Here is an 18382-nt window from a genome sequence, read left to right as displayed (position 1 = left end):
GCGCCACACCCCCTCCCTGCCCGCTCGGCCCCGCCGCCCGGCCCGGCCCCTGCATCCCCTCCCTCGCCGCCCTCGGCCTGCCTCCCCCCGCGTTATGTCCATCTTCTTGTCTTCCTGTTTTTTTTAGATCCCACCAAAGCTCGGCCTGCCCTCCCTCGCTGCTGGACAGCCCGGCTGGTCGGTGAGCATCTGCTACCCCTCGTAGGTCGGGCGGAGCGGAGCGTGCAGTCACAGGGGCTTGCTCCAGGCAGAGTAGAGTCCAACCCCCAAGAAGAAGCTTTAGAGTGTCTCCACATGCCCTTCAGCCAGCAGATCCCCGAGCTGCTGCCAGAGCCGGGCTGGGTTTCCCAGGAAGGCTCAGCAGCCTCGCAGCCCCGGGCAGTGAGGCAGCTCTCCTGCCCAGCTCCCCTGCCCAGCTCTCCTGCCCAGCTCTCCTGCCCCAGCAGAAGGCCAGGCTGGCCAGCCTTGCTCTGGGGCTGCAGCTGTGCCATCACAGTGCTTTTCCTGCATGCCTGAATGGCAGCTGAACTCCCAGGTGCTTTTTAGAACAGAGGTGATAAGGGCTGCAGTTTATTCAGCACACTGACCTCCAGCTCTGGGGTGGGCCAAGCAGCATCTGGAGAAATTTCTTTCACTGTTTCCGTAAAATATTTTAATGTACGCAACAAAACCAAATAAATTGTTGTCGCTACAAGCTGCATCCCTCCTCCTGGCCATTCTGACATTTATCCATCCATATATAATGGCTCAGAAATCCATCCAGGTCCCAGAATAGCATTAAACCTCTAAGATTGATGCTAGGATGGACAGAACATCTGCCAGTATTATTCCTGTCTGTGAGCACTGGGTTTGAATCTCCCCACTTTGAACAGCTCAGCCTTCTACAGCTGTGTTGATGGAATGTTAAAGTCTCAAAGGATGATGCTGCAATCCTGCAGATTTAAGCTGTTGGGGGTTTTGTTGGTTGTGGTGGGTTTTTGATAGGTTATGAAGCAAGCAGTGTGAGAGCTCAGGTTTAAAACTTGTTTTAAAACATAGGTAAGCTCTCTTCTCCTTCCACCCATGTCTTCCTTCAGGCTTTGTTTTTGCTTTCCAGTCAAACCTGCAGCAGTAGGACACTGTGCATGTGTTCAGGTGCACTGTCTGAGCGTGTGCTTGTGCAATCTCCAGTTTCTTTGGTGTGTTTGGCTGCTGCAGACACCTGGCCCTGCTCAAACCCTGTCCCACCCCACACCCCACTCCTGTCCCTGCACAAACCCTGTCCCTGTCCCACCCCACACCCCACTCCTGTCCCTGCACAAACCCTGTCCCTGTCCCACCCCACACCCCACTCCTGTCCCTGCACAAACCCTGTTCCTGTCCCACCCAAACCAATCGACGGTTTTGCCTGACTCAGGGTTTTCCATGTGGCACCACGTGGGCAGCCCCACAGGGCAGACTGAGCTCTGCAGTCCTGGGGGCTTGGGGCAGTTCCCTGGGGCCAGGGGTGGCAGCACACAGTGACCTCTGCACCAGACCTTGCTCTGTTGGGGTCTCACCGCTGCCCTCTCCACTCCCCAGGAACACAAACCTGCCTGGTGTGCTCAGCCCTGCTGCCTGTAGTTCAGCCAGGGCAGTGTTTGGACAGGAGACCTCCCAGGAGAGCTTACCTACAGTAGGAACCACAGTTCACTTACTGAGACTTGTTTTCTATTGCTGGAGCCAGTCTTGAGCCTTCTGGTTCTGGAGGTGATGAGCTGTAAGAATTCCAGCTTTGAATGGAATAAAAGCAAGTTCTTGGGCATTTCTGGTCATGATGGAACTTCTTGCAGTTTCCTGCAGGGCAGCAGAGCATCCTGGCCGAATTCCACCTGGGGTGATTGTGTTCAGCTGACTGAAAGTGATCAGAGGCAATTGCTGATTTCACTGTTGGGCAGAGCTCCACTCGGGTTTAAATTCATAATGTGGCTTAGGGTAAAGCAGAAAGGAAAATAATTACAGAAATGTCCCTTTAACCCTAATTCCTGAAGGCCTTGTGAGGCTTGTCAGACTGCAGTCACATTCCTGTAAATGCCAGTGATGCAGCTGGTGGGGCATTCCTTGGGATGCCTGTTCTTCATCACAGGATGGCAGCCAGAGCAGTGGTGCTTTGTGTAGGGCACATGCACATCCCCACACATCCAGCAAGGAGACAAACAGAACGGGTGGAAAAAAGAAGGAATAAAAGAACACTCAAAGTTTTCTTTGTGCTGGTGGTGTTCAGGCTGATCCGTGGTTGGTGTTTTGTTCTCAAAAAGGCTGAGAGACACTAATGTAAGGTGTGGAAGGCATCATGGAAGATCATTTTCTGTTATATATGCACCCCAATGTATAACAGTTTATTTTTTTTCTCTCCCTGACCTTCCCTCCTTTATTTTGTACCCAGATTTTCTTGCTGCTGTTTGAAATATGCCTTATAACCTTACAAGTTTTCAGAAGACCACTGTGTTTCACTGGGATAAGGAATATTGCATCTGCTTCATAGCAGGAGGATGTTGTATGTGTTACAGCTTAACTTTGTTCTACTTTACACCTAGATAAAGGATGAAGACTGTCTGTACCATTTTGATTACCTCTTCTAGGGTTCAAAGAGAATCATTTCCCCTGACCTCCATTTGCTAATGGCTCAGCTTGATCTAACTGGCACACAGATAAACGTGCTGTTAAACAAAAGTTACAGTAGCAGGCACCACCTCAGTGCCCCAGGCTCCTCTGCCGTGGGTGGCTCTCTGTGACAGCCAGAAGCCGAGTGCCGCAGTCCTGAGTGCTGCTCCCGAGGAGTTGGGGTGTGAATGGACAGTGCTGCCACCCCTGAGAGATGAGACAAAGGACCCTGCACCCCAACAGCTCAGCGAGCTCCAAAGATGAGAGTGCTGCACACCGAGCTCTGTGCTGTGTCTCCAGAGTGATCTTCGCTCCTGTGAAGCTCACCTCGCTGCTGGTCACGAGTTTTGCTTTTGGGATTTAGACCACCTCTCTTCCCCCCCGTTTTACACCAAGACTGTTACTAGGACTGTTAGCGGAATGAGCAAAGCCCATCCTCGCAGGGTTTAACTGTGCACCGATAGCACCTTTTGCCCAGAATGCCTTACCAGTGCCACCCAGCACGCGTGTCCCACTGTGCGACCCGGCCTGCCGGTTCCGCCGGCCTGCGCACCGCCCCGGCCTCCCGAGCTGACTTTTAGGGACATTTCCGCACGTAGCATCTGATCCGAGGAGTCGGACACCGCCTGGCCGCGGGCCCGGAGCTCTGCCCCTGGACGTGCGGGCCGATGCCGCCGCGCGGAGCCGCCTGAGCGATGGCGCAGGGCGGGCGGGCGGGCGCTCCTCCCGTGCGCCTCTGGGTGCGCCGCGTGGGGGTTTACTGCGATGAGCACCGCAAAACCTGGCTCGTGGCTGCGGAAGAGGCAAGTGTGCGCTTTGCGCTTCCCCCTGGTTGTAGCCTTGCTGTTTCGGGTGCCTCTGCCAGTAACTGCCTGCTCTGTTTGTTACTCTCCCCCAGGAGGAAGGTATGCTGAGGGCTCGGATCCAAAGAGTTCAGGTTCCCCTGGGTGAGGCGCTGCGACCCAGCCAGCTCCCCCCATCCCGGCTGCCTCACATGTGGCAGCTGTCCCAGGGTGAGCAGTACAGGGATAGTAACTCTCGCGTTTGGGAGATAGAGCACCATCTCATGGTAAGGATGGTGGCGACAATAGAACATAGTCATTCCTGTTTGTGAAGTCATTTGAGATCCTTGAGGGACGGCAAAGGACTGTTACTTTGTTGAAGTCCATTAGCTCAAGCACAGTAACTGTAGACGTATTGAACTTTTCCTTGTCACTTACAGCTTGATGGTGTTGAAGAACTGCTGCTTAAACTCGTGCCTGGGGATTAATCTGGTATGTGCAGACATTACCCCTGCTTTGTACTGTGCACTGTTTACTCCCGGTCTTTCTTTAATATGAATTTTTGTCTTTCAGGAGCAGTGGCTCTAGGAAGATGCCATTGTCTGTTTTGTACAATAAAAGGTTCTCTCTCCACTGAAATGCAGCCACCTTTGAGGTGGAAGCAGTTAAGCAACACACAGCAGCATCACACAAGAGTTTAGGACAGGCAGTGAAGAGGAGTGTTGTGACCAAGTGAAACATCAGGGGGAGTTCTAGGTAGGCAGAATGTAATTGCCCCAAATGGAATTCGGCCAGGATGCTGCAAATAATGCCCTAGTGATACTGGGAACTGCTGTGGGCTGGTGACTTGTCAGAAACTGGAAAGGCAGCAGCTCCCAGCTCTGAGCAGAGGCTGAACGTGGCTCAGAGGGTTCAGTCTCACCACCACCTTCAGAGACACCCCTGCTTTCCTTAGAGGTCTCCCGTTCAACTACTGGTACCACCAGCTTTTGCTTGGCTTTTGATCTTACACTGACACAGTTACAGGTGTCACAGCTGCAGAAATATCAACTCAAGTGTCTGAAATCCTTTTGTGATGGATTTGAACAAGATGGAGCTGTCCTCCAGTCTGGTTGCGGGGTTTTTTGGGCAGAAGGAGAGGATTTCCAAGAGACTTCCTCCTGAAACAGAATGAAAAGAGCCCTTCTTCTTGGCTTTGTGGCATATACACAACTGAGTTGTTTGGTTGATTGTTCTTTTAATGCCATCTTCAGCTGTGGTTCCATGACTTGCCACCAAATCCTTGGTTGTGTAAAGCTCACAGAGGTGGATTTCACATAAATTATGTGTCTCAGTATATGGTCTAGAGATAGAAAACTCTTAAAATTTAGTCAGCCGTGTTAATTTGAATATTTTCTGGAATCTGTGTACATCCAAGTAGAAAAGGACACATTTTAACTAGAGAGAAGAAAAAGGCTTTTAAACTTAATGACATGAAACTTATTCTATTCATTATCCCCATCATCATCTTTCAGCCAGACAGAGTTCTTGTGTATGCTGGCAGGCACCTGGAAGCAGCAGTAGATGTTTTCTGAATTATGACAGTGGGGGAAAGTGGGAGCTCCTGAAAGATGTGGCTGTAGGACGTTGTCTTTCCCCCACCCCCTGAAAAGAACCCTGATCTACAGTAACATTTTCTGTCATTTTAGCTCCTGAACATGTCTCGGAAGGATCCCTGCCAGAAACAAGCCTGTGAAATACAGAAATGCTTGCAAGGTACTAAGTGTCATTTTGTCTTTGGTGTCTTGATTTTTGTTAGAACTTAATTCTTTTAACTTAACCTTGTCCTTTCACCTTGAGAAGGAACAAAGCACATTAGCATTGCCTGGTTGCAAAATGAACAAAATTATAATGTCTGATTTTAATAGAATTGCTTTGTGCTTAATTGTAAATAATGAGACCTCATTAGTATAAAGCAGATCATTAGTAACAGTAATGTGCTTGGAGTGTTCTCCATGCTGGCAGTGAGATCCCAGGTGTATTTTTGGGACTCAGCTGTGGGCAGGAAGAGCTAGACATTATAATAAGCTCTCTTACAGTGTGGTTAGTGAGGGAGTAGGTGGATTGCATGAGAAGACTGCAGAGCTGCTCTAGGGGGGTGTTTCAAGAGCAGGTGAGACAGAATTCTGTCAGGAACAGGTTAGGTGATCTGTCCTCGAGGTGAGATGGTCTTCATGTCCCCAGAAATTGTCTAGAGACTACTTTTAATGTCCTCATGGTTTGGAGCATTCTCCCCACCTTCTCTCCCTGTGTTACTGCACTTAAAAGCTGATGATTGACCCTATTTTGGTCCCATCTGTGGCAATGCTCTTTTTATAACACTTGTAGAAGTTATTCTAAGTGTTTTTCCTGTGTAGGTTTGTGTGCAGTGTTGATGTGAATGGTTGAGTGTTGGCATGTACACGTCACTGCTGTTCATCTGATGTGCTGTGGAGCTGTCTGATGTGCAACATGAAACAGAGAGCAAAGCAATTTTCCCCTGTAAAAATTTAATACAGAGCCTTAACTGAGGAATGCACAGTCACTGCACCCAGCGTGTGAGATGGAGGGTGGGAGCTGCACCTCTGGGAGATGCTGACTTCTCAAAAGTCATTGTTCCAAAGATCTTGCTGCTCCTCTGTGAGACTGAATGCCTGATGTAAATAATTTTTGTGTTTTTCTATCTGTGAGTAACTTTCAGGAATCCATCCTTGACAGATGATGGCGTGCCTGTACATTGCTACAGTTTTAGAAACAAAGCTGGAAAGGCAGAGGGACAGTTGGGAGAGCCTTGGAGCACTCATCAACTGCAGGTTATGGCAGAGACAGGTCAGCTCTCCTCTCCAAGGGCCTGCCATGCCTCCTGGGCTGCCAGCTTGCAGAAATCACCACAACCTTTTTCTCAGGGCTGATCTCTGTGTTTGTATTGCAGCTCACTCACCAACCCACTCAGGGAATTCATAGCCCAGTGATCACAGCAGTGTGGTTTGCTCATTAACCAGAAGGTGTTCACTGCTGCTTTCTGGGCTCTCCACAGGTGCTGTGTGTCTCACATTATGCTGCTGTTGCTTCTTTTAATCTTTTAAAAGTCAGAGTGGGTCTGAGTGCAGTTGTGTAGTGGCTGCAGAGCTCATCCAAGGCAGAGCAGGTGGCTGTGCATGCCCTGTGTTTCTGGGCAGACAGGCAGGAGGTTCTTAACTCAGACCAGACTCAGCCTCTTCCCGCAGGACTCCTCTCTGAGTCACAGAGAGCTTCAGATAGCTGCAGCTAAAGAGAGGTTTTTGTGAGCTAGAAAATGATGGAATGCTTGTAGGCAACTGAAGAGCTGGGCTAGGTGTGCTCCCTCAGGGAACAAAGCCTGTTCCCCTCTGCAGACCTGGTGTCTCCTTGTTTTCCAGCAAACAACTACGTGGAGTCCAAGTGTGAAGCTGCGCTGCAGGAGATGCGGAAATGCTGCGCTCGCTACCCCAAGGGCAGGTCCATCTGCTGCTCAGGGTTTGAGAGAGAAGAAAGGGAGAGAGAAAAGGCTAAGGTGACTTCAGAAGGAATTTCCCCACCACCTCAGTAACACAATGCAGCTCCAGCAGGTGCTGGAGCATGGACTCACTTGAAGAGCTCGTGTGTGTTTTTTCAAGCCTTCTTTAGACTTTCAGAAAAGCCAGATTGCTCCTGGAACACACCGTTCAGCACACCAAAAAGCATTACACAGTACCAACATATGGCCTGGTCAACAGACTTTATTTTCTGTACGAAAACATAATCTATGTTGCCTCTGCATCACACCTGTGAAATGTCAACTTGATGTTTTTAGGATGCTTACCTTACTCTAATCCATCCTTGCTCTAAAAATGGAGAATTGGAACCGAGTTATTCTGGCTTCTGGAGTGAGAGGTACAGGAAATGAGCTCAGAAGAGTGAGTTTAAACATGAAACAAACCCATCTTGATACAACAAAGGTATTGATTGCTGCCACCATGCAGTAGTTCCAGACATTTGCCTGTCCAGTGGTTCAAGCTCAAGAATGGGCATCAGGTCTGATGATTGTTCCTAAGTCTTGTATAGATCATGAGTGACTACAAGTCACTTTGCCTAAGTGCCTCACTTTTCCACTGGACAGAGTTGTTTATTTTATATTTGAATTGCCTACACGCTGCTATTTGCATGATAAAGATGTTACAGGAATATAATTTCAGGGATTGCTACAGGGATAGGATATTTTTTTAAAAAAGCAATATTCATTTGAAAGATTTGACTGTTGATACAAAATTTATAAATTTATGTCTAATTGAACACCTTTAAGCAATATGCTTTGAATCCAAGTCTAGTTAAAACTGCTGATACCCAAAGGCCTGTCACAGAGCCCTGGGCTAGATCCAAGAACTGACTTAGGTGCTGCTTACTGAACAAGCAGTTGTAGGCAGTTATTTTCCACACAACATTCCAGACTCACTCCCAAGCCGGCTGTGTCTGGACCCCAGGAGAGATGGCTTTCCAGAAGCTCTTGGCCACGCAGCAGAATTTCCTGTGACCTGTAGGAAGAGCTCATAGACAGGTTCCTGCACCACCCCTAAGCTGCCTGTCTCGCTGTCCCCTCTAGCAGGAGTCCAGGCACCCAAAGATCAGGCTCCCAGCCCACTAGCCCTAACTCTGTATTAGATCTAGCCGTAAAGGACTTTTGTGCTGTGATCAAGTACAACTTATGAAATAGAGCTTCTATAAACCACTGAGGTCTAGGCACAATAGTTGTGTGTACTGAAGCCTAGAAGAGCAAACCATCTGTATTCACTGCTCTGAAATACCATGGTACAAAATAAACGACTGGAACAACTTGTGGTCTCTGGTTGTTTGTTGAGCTGCACGCCGGGCAGCTTGGCTGCCATTCACAGCCCAGAGCCATGTGAGATCATGTTTAAATAGAAGCTGCTTGATATTTTTGTAACTGGGGCTGAAGATCAGAATAATTTGGGGCTTGTCTTCCCCTCCCACTGCCATCGCCCCCAAGAAAAAAACCCTAAAGACAAAATGGGGTTTAGTGTCTCTGAAAAGTAGGGAAAAGTGATGACAATGCTGTGGATCACCTCAAACACTGACAAGTAGCAAATTCTTCTATTTTGCCTTATCTGAGCAGGAACAGTGGAAAGAAAGTCACTAATAGATAAAATATTTAGGCTTCTGTTGCACCTATGAAAAAGAAATAGCCTTGTCTCCATGCCCATTTGAAGTTGGGTGGAACAAATTTGCTCAGCAGAGGCAACCCAGGCTGGCTACAGACCCACCTCCTGCCCTAGAGCATCCCATATCCTTGGGAATATGGGTGATTGGTGCCAGGATGATCATGGGGAAGGATTTATTAAGGTAGCCCAGGTTACCTGCATGGATGAGGGGAGGCTGGTACCCCCATAAACTCATTTATGTTGGAAAAGACCTTTAAGATGGAGTCAACCATTCCCCCAGCACTGCCAGGCTGACCACTAACCCATGTCCCCAAGTGCTACCTGCCAGTGTGACAGGAATGTGCTGCTTCCCAGGAAGCCAACAGACCTCACACAGAGAAGCATTTAGAGCAAAACTGTTTAATAAAATATCACTTCAACAAGCATTTACATACAATATATAAAACCACTTTAAAAGCCTAATGTGTTTGAAATCTTCTCAGAGTGTAACAGATGTCAGAAGTTGTTGAAACAACACTAAAAGGAGCAGGAGTGGGGAGGGGGACACCTCATCTTGGCACCTGCAGCAATGAAAATGCATCCCCACAGAGACTGATCCAGCATCAAAGCTTCCAGTGTTGCCCCACAGCATCAAACAGTGCCAGCCACGAGCCCAACACCAGCACAGCAGAAAGATTTGCCACAGCCTGATGTCCTTGTCCATTCCCTGCCTACATTCACATCAAACTCAGCTTAGATCTGTTAATTGTTTCCCTTTTCAGCAGCATTTTAGCTCCCTCTTTGGGCCATTTCTCTCTGTAGCAAACAGGGACTTGAGCAGAACTCGTCCCACGTAGGGCTGGGCAGAAGTAGTGACTTGAGCCTGAAAAACATCCCTAAGGTTTTGCTTTGAGCTTTGTCGTTGGAGACAGCTTTGTGGAGATCAGTGCATCTCAGAAAAAGTTGTGTTCTGCAGCCCACCCAGCCAAAGAGCAGCAGTGCTGTTGCCTACAGGAACAAGAGATACCCTGCAAGACCAATCTATCTATTTATGCATGTTCACATCTGCAGATCCTACAGAAAAACAAACCAAATACCCAGAAAAACCCCCACCACTGTCTGTAACTCCACTGCTAAACACCAATTTATTGAAGACCTGTTTGCTGCATCCCATCACTCCTGCAGTCCAGGATGGCCTTTAGGAAGGCCATGGTTAAAGGGTGTGAGCCCAGCTGCTCCTGCCTTCTCCTTGGCCATGTATGGCAGGACAGGAGCAAAGACAGCAGCTTCTACCTCCTGATTACCTGCAGCCTCTTTTCAGATCCTGAAGGTGAGGAGAACCTCAGCTTCATCAATGTGGTGCTATATGGACACTTCAACCAGCAGAGCTGAAACAAAATTACAAACTGCAAGTGCTCATTGCAAACCCCCTGGTGAAGAACCCACCATTTCAGCTCTGCCAGCAGCTCCCAGGGGAAGATCCCCTTTCCAGCCACTGAGAGCAGCAGATCACAGAGCCTTTGCACAGCACTGGAAATGGGGTGCTCTGCTGAGCCAGGTGCTGCAAACCACCCACCCATGAGTGTCACTGCTCCCTACCATGTTTCCCACTGAAGGATGAGTTTTCACATAAAATCCCACGTTCTGGGCAAGAACTCCTACCTGTACCTGCTGGAGGACATCACCACGTTGTCAGACAAGTCTCTGTGCTTGCAGAATACCCTGGGGGATGTTTGTTTGTACTGCATACAACTGCACTGAGTCAGACTGTCCAAAAACAGCTGAGCTCTACACCTGGGTTGCCTCAACTCCTGCAGGAGAAGGGCTACAGCTGATGGAATTAAGCAAACAGCTTTTCTTGTGGAAATGGCAAACACAAAGAAGGAAGGAACATAACTGAGGCAGAAATATGCAAATGAACTCTCTCACAAGAGCACGGTCTGGTTTTCACTAGTTTTGTCATTTCAGTTGCTTGCAGAGACCAGGGAGAAGGAATTTGTGCTCTTCAGAGGCAAGTAAAGGACTGCACTCCAGATTTCACAGCATCCCCCTTTCTCCAGTACAGCTGGCAACAGGGACCTGGACCAGTATAGTGCACTCTAAGCACGGATGCATTTCCTGTCTACAATCCTGTCCCACAAGGTTACAGCTCTAGGAGCATCACCAATGCCAAAGTGACCAGAGAAGTTTGTGGTAGACATGGAAACCCCAGTGAGAGGCCCAGAGTGATTTACAGTAAATGGCACAGCTGAAATGCCCCCATCTGACACAGCCAGGCTGGGCCTGCTGGAAGCAGGAAAGCCTCAAAGGCTGAGCAATCAGGTGGCTCTACAGCACAGAACTTGGTGACTTTCAGAACACATGATGAGGAAAGGGCCTGGAGAGTCAGCCTCAGTGCTCAGCTTCCATCAGCAGTGCCAGTGCTGCAATTCCTGTATGGGGAAGGATACCAGCAGACACAAAGCCAAATGGCCATCTGTGTGCAGTGAAACAGCAGGGGGAGGGCAGGAAAATCCATACTCCCCTGTCCTGGATACAGCTCAGGCTGTTCTTTGACACTTCTGCATGCACCCCAGGATAGTCAACCACATTTTGGATTGCACAGATCACCTCTGTGCAGAGGGAAGCAGAGGTGTTCCAGGTACCAGGGCAGGAATACTGAAAGCTAATTTGTGGTGAAGAGCTGACACATATAGAGTGGTGAAGAGTTTGACACATATACTGGCAGACAGAGGTACATGTAACAGTCCTGAGCACCTGGAAGAAGCACATTTAAGAGGTTTCTCTGCCACTACATTTTTATGAAGTCAAAACTCATCAGAAAATTTGAGACTGGGCGTATTTGGTGGGAAATCATGATACACTGGGAGTTGTAAGCTTCCAGACCAAGCCCAGCACACTAACAGCCCAGAGAGAAGAAACAGGTGGAAATCAGAAGCAGCGTTGTAAGAAATAAGGGCTGGAACCTGTGAGCAGATGGGACTGAGTCTGTTGGCAACATCCTTTGACTTCTAAGTGAGAGATAACAGCAGTAGAGGAGGGGAGGGGAGGTTGGGCATGAGAGGAGAGCGCAGCTTCTAGGATGCGATTCCAAGCATGAATCCTCCAGCAAACCCTCCAGTCAGGATAGCATTCTTCTTCAGAAATATGACCACCTAAGCAGGGGTGAGAAGAGACAACAGTGTTCAACAACATCGGGCCACCCACTGACCCTCCTGCTAAGAAGAAATCCCTCAGGCTGTTCTTGGGATGCTCACAGAGATGCCACTGCTCAGATTTGGGAAAACTTCCTGCCTAATGACCTCTCTTCCCTAACTGCACCAGCACACAGCCAGATCTTCACCCTGCTCAGCCACGAGCAGCCAGCTCCTCCAGGAGAATGCTGTGGGAAATGATGTCTTCCTAAACTCTAGGCACGCAACATCCACAGCTTTTGCCATCTCTCCCATTTTTCTGTCATGCAAGAATTCCCTCCTTGTATTTGCACAACTGAACATCTGTAACAGCTCAAGAGTCAGTCCTGTTTTCTGCTGTCCCTCCAGAACATGCCCTGGGAGAGCTGTCTCACCTCATCCACTCTGCTTTTCACTTCTGGAGGCATTTCATTGCCACTGGTGTGAAACTTCAGCTGCTGCTTGGCTTTGTTCATGTCCCGTTGTACTAGGTTCCAGTCCACCTTGATGTATCCCGTGTGGTTTGCAATCTACAGTTTTGAGGATTAGAAAAAAGTTCCTGAAGTCCTGTGTGACCACGGCTAAACAGGCCCCTTACTCACCCACGTTCCCTGACCACAGACACCTCCCACTCACTGGTCCAGTGGGCACACTGGCTTACAAATTGGACAGAACACCACCCCTGGAGCACCCCTTCTGCAACATCTGTCTCCCACAGTAAGCCCCCAGCAGCTGGGCACTCATTGCAGCTCAGCCTGCTTCAGCCTCTCTTCCTCAATGTAAAGCTGGGATCACCTCACAACTGCCATGGATATTGCTGGGACTCCCTGCAGTTCTGCTGCTGTGGCTGGACACAGCTATTAATAGCCCATTCCTCTCAAACTATTTTATCTGCTCAGGGTGATTCAGCTGTGGAACTCCTCTGCCCAGAGCAAGCTTTTGACTTTCAGCAGAACAAGCAGAACCAGGAGAGTGAGGGAGAATGAATCACACACAAGACCTGTGTGCCTGAGGAGCAAACAGGTGAGAGCTGAACGAGGCCTCACAGCTGATCTGCCTGCTCCAGGATGCATGAACACATCCCAGCAGCTTCCCTCAATGCCAGGGCTCTTGGAAACCAGCAGAAGTTGCAGAGGATAGAGGTCCCCTTTCTCTCCTCTTTCTACCCCAGGGCTTTACAGTGAGCCCCACCTGTGCTGGCTGACTCCTTGGGAAGCCAGGCTGGCAGGAAGCATGTCACAGATATGGGTAAATCCTCCTTGACATGCAGGGACACCACGTCCACAGCCGCAGGACCCAGCATGCGAGGCTGTCCTGCAGCAGCAGCATGGCTCAGTGCAGCTCCAGGCTGTCTCCTGCTCCCCTCAGGTGCCCCTGCAGCAGCAGCTCTCCTGTGCCTTTGGTAGCAGGTCCCCAGTGGATGTGCACTGGCAATCCTGCTCTGGTTTATGCACACTGACCCTGCTCTGCTGCTGCATCCATGTGCCCTGGAGCACACACACCTCTGACATTCACAGCCACAGCAAGCCCCTGGCAGAGGGGGACTGATCCCACATGTCCCAACAGTGGCTCCTAGAGAGATTTTGTCCCCAGCAGCACAGCTCTCAGAAAGCCTGGGCTGCTGTTCATACACACCTGAAGCAGGAAAAAGCCTCCTCCCACTGCTGTCGCTGCCAGCTTTCCAACCTTCTGGAAGATGAATCCAGTACACCTACAAACCAAGCAGCATTCAGTCAGGAGAATGAAACCACACACACTCACTGTGCTTCCCTCAGGCAAGGCTGCCTTTGGCAGCAGCTGCCCAGGACTGGATTCTGACAAACTGCACAAGAAACCCCTGTGCAACCAGAGAGAAGGATTTGCATCCAGACAAAATTGATGCTTTATAGCTTTTCACTTTGTAATGTCACATCCCAGCCTTTGTCAGTTTGATTCTTATCTCTTCAACCTCATCTTTCTCCCAAAAGAGTAACCAGAAACCTGTGATTTCACCAAAATCAACAAGTGGTTTTACATTTTGATGTTTTGTTTTTTTTTTAAACTGGTATAATCTCTGAGGGGAAATTAGGGAGCACATGTGCTGCTCCATGACAGAACACAGGGAGCAAATCACAAGCCTCTTTCTTACTTATGTATAAAGTAAGCAGCAAACAACTACTTACTTTACCTTTTCATTTCTTAGAAGAGAAAAATGATGGAACAAGCACACAGCAGTGATCTAAGGCTATCCTGGTGTCCAAAGCAGGTTACCTGCTTTCAACATGAAAACATCCCTGCAGCCAGCACCACCCCAGTGCCCAGTGGTTGGTGTGCTGTGCCACCCAAAGCTGGTGTGCTGTGCCACCCAAAGCACACTTCCCTTGGAGCACTGCTCCCCGTGAGCACTGCAAACAGCACAGCCACCTGCCTGCACCCATCTCTGAACACACTCTGAAGATACCAGAGAGGGTGGCCAGGTCACACTTGTGTGAGAGGACAAAGCCCTGTCATACACTGTTTAATAATTACCCATTGCCAGGTGAAGATGAGGGTCATGGTAAGAGGCAAAGCACTGATCACATAAAATTTTCAACTCAAACCATGCTGTGGGATGAAGTTACAAACAGAGCCACACTCAGTCCCAGCTACAAGTGACAGGGAACCCTGGGAACCGTGAGCCCAGCAGGTTTTTAATGCAGATGCCTGAAGCACATCCACCTCCAGTGGAGACAGCATCCTTGTTTCAAGGGGTTCATATTTGCCTGTCCTAATTCAACAGCACCACTTTTTGCAAGAAGTTAAAAATAATTACAGACTGGTGCCATTTTCTTCTCTTAGAGACAGCGTCAGTTCTTCAAGTCACAGACAGCACTGAAGGCGTCCCCGAGCTCAGCAGAGCACGCCAGGGGACAGCCGGCTGAGCGCCCGCCTCCTCTGCATGACTGACACGGGATCACCGGCACCGGTCGGCGTGACCCGAGACCCAGGCAGGAGCGGCAGGAGCAGCCGGGGCCGCCCGGCCCACTTACCATCCCGTGACCCCTCCGATCACCAGCTGCGTGGCCACGTTGTATTTCTCAGCGCTCGACCCCGAGTTGGGGGCGAACACCTTGCGCCACCAGGGCCGGTTCTTGGTGTACTCCGCCAGGTCCAGCACGTTGAACGTGTCGTCCTTCGCACCTGCAGGCACCTGGAGAGGCTCAGTGGCGGGGCCACCGTGCCGCAGCCCCCTGCCGCTGCCCGGGGCACGGGAGCCTGCCCGGGCACCGGCACTGCCCCAGCCCGCCGGGAGCTCCCCCGGGGGAGAGGGGTGGGGGGACCCGCGCCCCGAGCCATCCCGGCCAGCCCAGCCCGGCCCGGCCCGGCCCGGCCCACCTCCACCCGGCACCGCCATGACGCCGCTGCGCTCCGCGCAGGCGCGGCACGGCGCGCGTCACCGGGAGCGCGCGACAGCGGGGAGAGGGAGCGGGGAGAGGGACCAGGGGAGAGAGGGAGTGCAGGGGAGAGAGGGAGTGCAGGGGAGAGAGGGAGTGCAGGGGAGAACACACTCTGAAGATACCAGAGAGGGTGGCCAGGTCACACTTGTGTGAGAGGACAAAGCCCTGTCATACACTGTTTAATAATTACCCATTGCCAGGTGAAGATGAGGGTCATGGTAAGAGGCAAAGCACTGATCACATAAAATTTTCAACTCAAACCATGCTGTGGGATGAAGTTACAAACACAGCCACACTCAGTCCCAGCTACAAGTGACAGGGAACCCTGGGAACCGTGAGCCCAGCAGGTTTTTAATGCAGATGCCTGAAGCACATCCACCTCCAGTGGAGACAGCATCCTTGTTTCAAGGGGTTCATATTTGCCTGTCCTAATTCAACAGCACCACTTTTTGCAAGAAGTTAAAAATAATTACAGACTGGTGCCATTTTCTTCTCTTAGAGACAGCGTCAGTTCTTCAAGTCACAGACAGCACTGAAGGCGTCCCCGAGCTCAGCAGAGCACGCCAGGGGACAGCCGGCTGAGCGCCCGCCTCCTCTGCATGACTGACACGGGATCACCGGCACCGGTCGGCGTGACCCGAGACCCAGGCAGGAGCGGCAGGAGCAGCCGGGGCCGCCCGGCCCACTTACCATCCCGTGACCCCTCCGATCACCAGCTGCGTGGCCACGTTGTATTTCTCAGCGCTCGACCCCGAGTTGGGGGCGAACACCTTGCGCCACCAGGGCCGGTTCTTGGTGTACTCCGCCAGGTCCAGCACGTTGAACGTGTCGTCCTTCGCACCTGCAGGCACCTGGAGAGGCTCAGTGGCGGGGCCACCGTGCCGCAGCCCCCTGCCGCTGCCCGGGGCACGGGAGCCTGCCCGGGCACCGGCACTGCCCCAGCCCGCCGGCAGCTCCCCCGTCCCTCAGCCCCCTCCCAGGGCCTCCGGGCCCCCGTGCCCGGAGCCCCCCTCGGGCCCTCAGCGGGGCCAGGCCCCGGCAGCCGCCGCCGCGCGGTGCAGAGAGAACGACACCGCGGCCTGCGGCGGGGAGGCCGAGCTGGGGGAGCCGGGGACCCGCCGCCAGGGGGAGAGGGGTGGGGGGACCCGCGCCCCGAGCCATCCCGGCCAGCCCAGCCCGGCCCGGCCCGGCCCGGCCCACCTCCACCCGGCACCGCCATGACGCCGCTGCGCTCCGCGCAGGCGCGGCACGGCGCGCGTCACCGGGAGCGCGCGACAGCGGGGAGAGGGAGCGGGGAGAGGGACCAGGGGAGAGAGGGAGTGCAGGGGAGAGAGGGAGCGCAGGGGAGAGAGGGATTGGGAGAGAGGGACTGCGGGGGAGAGGGGTGGGGAAGGAAGAACGAGGGGCCCGAGGGGAGAGGGACAGGAGGGAAGAGGGGTCCGAGGGGAAAGGGGAGGAACGGGAGCGCGCGTGGGTGCAGCGCGGCCGTGGCCGTGCACGGGGGCGCGCCCGGGCCTCGGCTGTGTCCCGGACAGTGTCCCGGTGGTGCCCCGGTGATGTCCCGGGCAGTGTCCCGGTGGTGCCCCGGGCAGTGTCCCGGGTGATGTCCCGGCGGTGCCCCGGGTGGTGCCCCGGCGGTGCTCTCGGTGCTCCCTGTGCCGGTGTCCGGTGCTGCAGCACCATCGCGGCTCCTCGGGCCCCTCGGCGCCGCTGTCCCCGGGCTCGTTGGTGCCTCCGCCGGGCCGGGCCGGCTGTGCAGCAGCAGCGGCACCCAGGGAGGGACACAGGGGCTCCTAAAGCCCTCGGAGCTTCTCTTCCCGTGGGACGGGAGCCCTGGCTCGGCTGGCAGCTGTCACGTTTTGCCGTTCGCTGCAAGGAGCCCCGGCCCTCCCGCGCTGCGGGCACCGAGCTCAGGGGGGCTGGAGGCAGCCGGGGCTCGGCTGCCGTGCGTTCAGCCAGCACACCCAGCTGGGGCTGCGGGCCCTGCCCCAGAGGCGGTCTGGGCAGCTCGGACATGCTGCCTGGCAGGAACACATCTTAGTGTTTCCCCTGAAATAATGACACCTCTGATTGCTGAGCCATTACTCACTCGTGTAGAGCAATGCCACCTACTTCCCAGCTGGGGATGCAGCTGCCCAGGGGGTAGCAAAGATGGAAATCCTGAGACACAACAAGCAAAAAAAAAAAATCATGGAGAGATTGTGACAGAGGACACACGACCCTCATTTGGGGTTCATGGAAAGCAGTGTGTGAGTGGGAGCAGGAGCACAGGCGGCGTGGGACGGGTAGAGGAACACACACTCTTCTAGGAACCAAACACTTCTAGGAACTAACAGCAGCACTCATCTGCCCTGCTGAGGACATCCTGCTAGTAAACATCCCAGCACCTCGTTGCCCCTTGCACGTACCTCGGAGTTCGGGCGTTTTGGGAACTGCCAGAATGTCCCACGTGTTTCCAGGAATGTCACACGTGTTTCCTGATCGGGGGAGCTGTCTGGAGCAGTGTGTGCATTCAGACCAAAGTGACAGGACAGCGCTTCCCTGGGCACGGGGGGGAAAAGACGTGGCTGGGAAGGGGTGGCTGGAGGCAAGGTGGCCTCTAGAAATGCAGTCTGAACTCCAGTGTCAGGTGTGCTGGGGTCTCCGGCGTGTCTGGTACATGACGTGTCCTTGGTTTTGTCTCCCTTGGCCTGAGCAAAGGGATGCCCTCATGCCCTGGGGCCAGGCACGTCTCCTTTGGTACCTCCAGCTGTGGCTCTGCTGCAGGTGATCCCAGGGGCATCTGATGGCCTGGGAATCTGCAGCATGGCCTCATCTTTCCTGCACATGTGCACCTTCATCTGGTGCTCAGGTTCCTCCAGCAGGAGAGAAGGGTCTGGGCTGACAAGGTGGGCTGGGGGCTCCTGTGTGGTGGGGTCAGCACAGCCTGGTGTGGTGGGTGCAAGGACAGAACCCAGAGCCATTGCAGCTCCCTGCCTGGTGCCTCCCAGCTGTTCAGCTTTGGAGGCACAGGCATGAAGCACATTTCCCATCTCAAAGGCTTTCTCTCCCTCCTGGCACCACCACAACCTGCCAGCCCCCATGGCCAGGCTGAGCCCACCAGCCCATGGGAGCTTCCAGGGAGCTGCTGCTGCTGCCTGACTCACCCAGAGACACCTCTGATGTGAGGAACAAGAGAGAAAGCAGAAATGCTCCACTGACCCACTTACTGCAGGGAA

The 18382-nt window shown here is 52.6% G+C and overlaps 3 protein-coding genes across 6 annotated transcripts; 2 read left to right on the top strand and 1 right to left on the bottom strand.

Moving 5' to 3' along the window:
• Positions 1-38: 38 nt before the first annotated feature.
• On the top strand, positions 39-8250 carry CMC4 (C-X9-C motif containing 4). 2 transcript variants are annotated; one of them, XM_039717439.1, is made up of 3 exons: positions 39-181; positions 5093-5159; positions 6821-8250. In XM_039717439.1, exons 2-3 carry the CDS (start codon positions 5102-5104, stop codon positions 6988-6990), a joined length of 228 nt encoding a protein of 75 aa, XP_039573373.1. In that variant the 5' UTR covers positions 39-181; positions 5093-5101; the 3' UTR covers positions 6991-8250. The 2 variants fall into 2 exon arrangements, with proteins under 2 accessions (XP_039573373.1, XP_039573374.1); XM_039717440.1 differs by lacking the exon at positions 39-181 and adding an exon at positions 4086-4160.
• MTCP1 (mature T cell proliferation 1) lies at positions 51-8249 on the top strand. 2 transcript variants are annotated; one of them, XM_039717437.1, is made up of 7 exons: positions 51-181; positions 2556-3425; positions 3521-3691; positions 3845-3896; positions 3978-4160; positions 5093-5159; positions 6821-8249. In XM_039717437.1, exons 2-4 carry the CDS (start codon positions 3318-3320, stop codon positions 3890-3892), a joined length of 327 nt encoding a protein of 108 aa, XP_039573371.1. In that variant the 5' UTR covers positions 51-181; positions 2556-3317; the 3' UTR covers positions 3893-3896; positions 3978-4160; positions 5093-5159; positions 6821-8249. The 2 variants fall into 2 exon arrangements, with proteins under 2 accessions (XP_039573371.1, XP_039573372.1); XM_039717438.1 differs by lacking the exon at positions 3978-4160 and having other exon boundaries at positions 6821-6894.
• A 729-nt stretch (positions 8251-8979) lies between the features above and the next one.
• FUNDC2 (FUN14 domain containing 2) lies at positions 8980-16503 on the bottom strand. Of its 2 annotated transcripts, none has more exons than XM_039717436.1 (5): positions 16365-16503; positions 15855-16005; positions 13384-13459; positions 12144-12278; positions 8980-11730 (listed from the first exon to the last, which is right to left on the bottom strand). In XM_039717436.1, exons 1-5 carry the CDS (start codon positions 16381-16383, stop codon positions 11653-11655), a joined length of 459 nt encoding a protein of 152 aa, XP_039573370.1. In that variant the 5' UTR covers positions 16384-16503; the 3' UTR covers positions 8980-11652. The 2 variants fall into 2 exon arrangements, with proteins under 2 accessions (XP_039573370.1, XP_039573368.1); XM_039717434.1 differs by lacking the exons at positions 15855-16005; positions 16365-16503 and adding exons at positions 14757-14907; positions 15103-15235.
• Between the last annotated feature and the right edge of the window lie 1879 nt (positions 16504-18382).

This window comes from Passer montanus, unplaced genomic scaffold (genome assembly GCF_014805655.1).
Source record: "Passer montanus isolate IOZ18808 unplaced genomic scaffold, ASM1480565v1 scaffold38, whole genome shotgun sequence".
NCBI classification, from domain to species: Eukaryota; Metazoa; Chordata; class Aves; order Passeriformes; family Passeridae; genus Passer; species Passer montanus.
This window is presented reverse-complemented; position numbering and strand designations above follow the sequence as displayed.

Coding starts and splice junctions, on each gene's coding strand:
- MTCP1 (XM_039717437.1), top strand. CDS start 3,318: ATGGCGCAGGGCGGGCGGGCGGGCGCTCCTCCCGTGCGCCTCTGGGTG. Junction 3,426..3,520: donor GGCTCGTGGCTGCGGAAGAG/GCAAGTGTGCGC, acceptor ACTCTCCCCCAG/GAGGAAGGTATGCTGAGGGC. Junction 3,692..3,844: donor AGATAGAGCACCATCTCATG/GTAAGGATGGTG, acceptor TGTCACTTACAG/CTTGATGGTGTTGAAGAACT.
- CMC4 (XM_039717439.1), top strand. CDS start 5,102: ATGTCTCGGAAGGATCCCTGCCAGAAACAAGCCTGTGAAATACAGAAA. Junction 5,160..6,820: donor AATACAGAAATGCTTGCAAG/GTACTAAGTGTC, acceptor CTTGTTTTCCAG/CAAACAACTACGTGGAGTCC.
- FUNDC2 (XM_039717436.1), bottom strand. Junction 13,460..15,854: donor ATCGGAGGGGTCACGGGATG/GTAAGTGGGCCG, acceptor CTTGGTTTGTAG/GTGTACTGGATTCATCTTCC. Junction 12,279..13,383: donor GAGGCTTTTTCCTGCTTCAG/GTGTGTATGAAC, acceptor TCAAAACTGTAG/ATTGCAAACCACACGGGATA.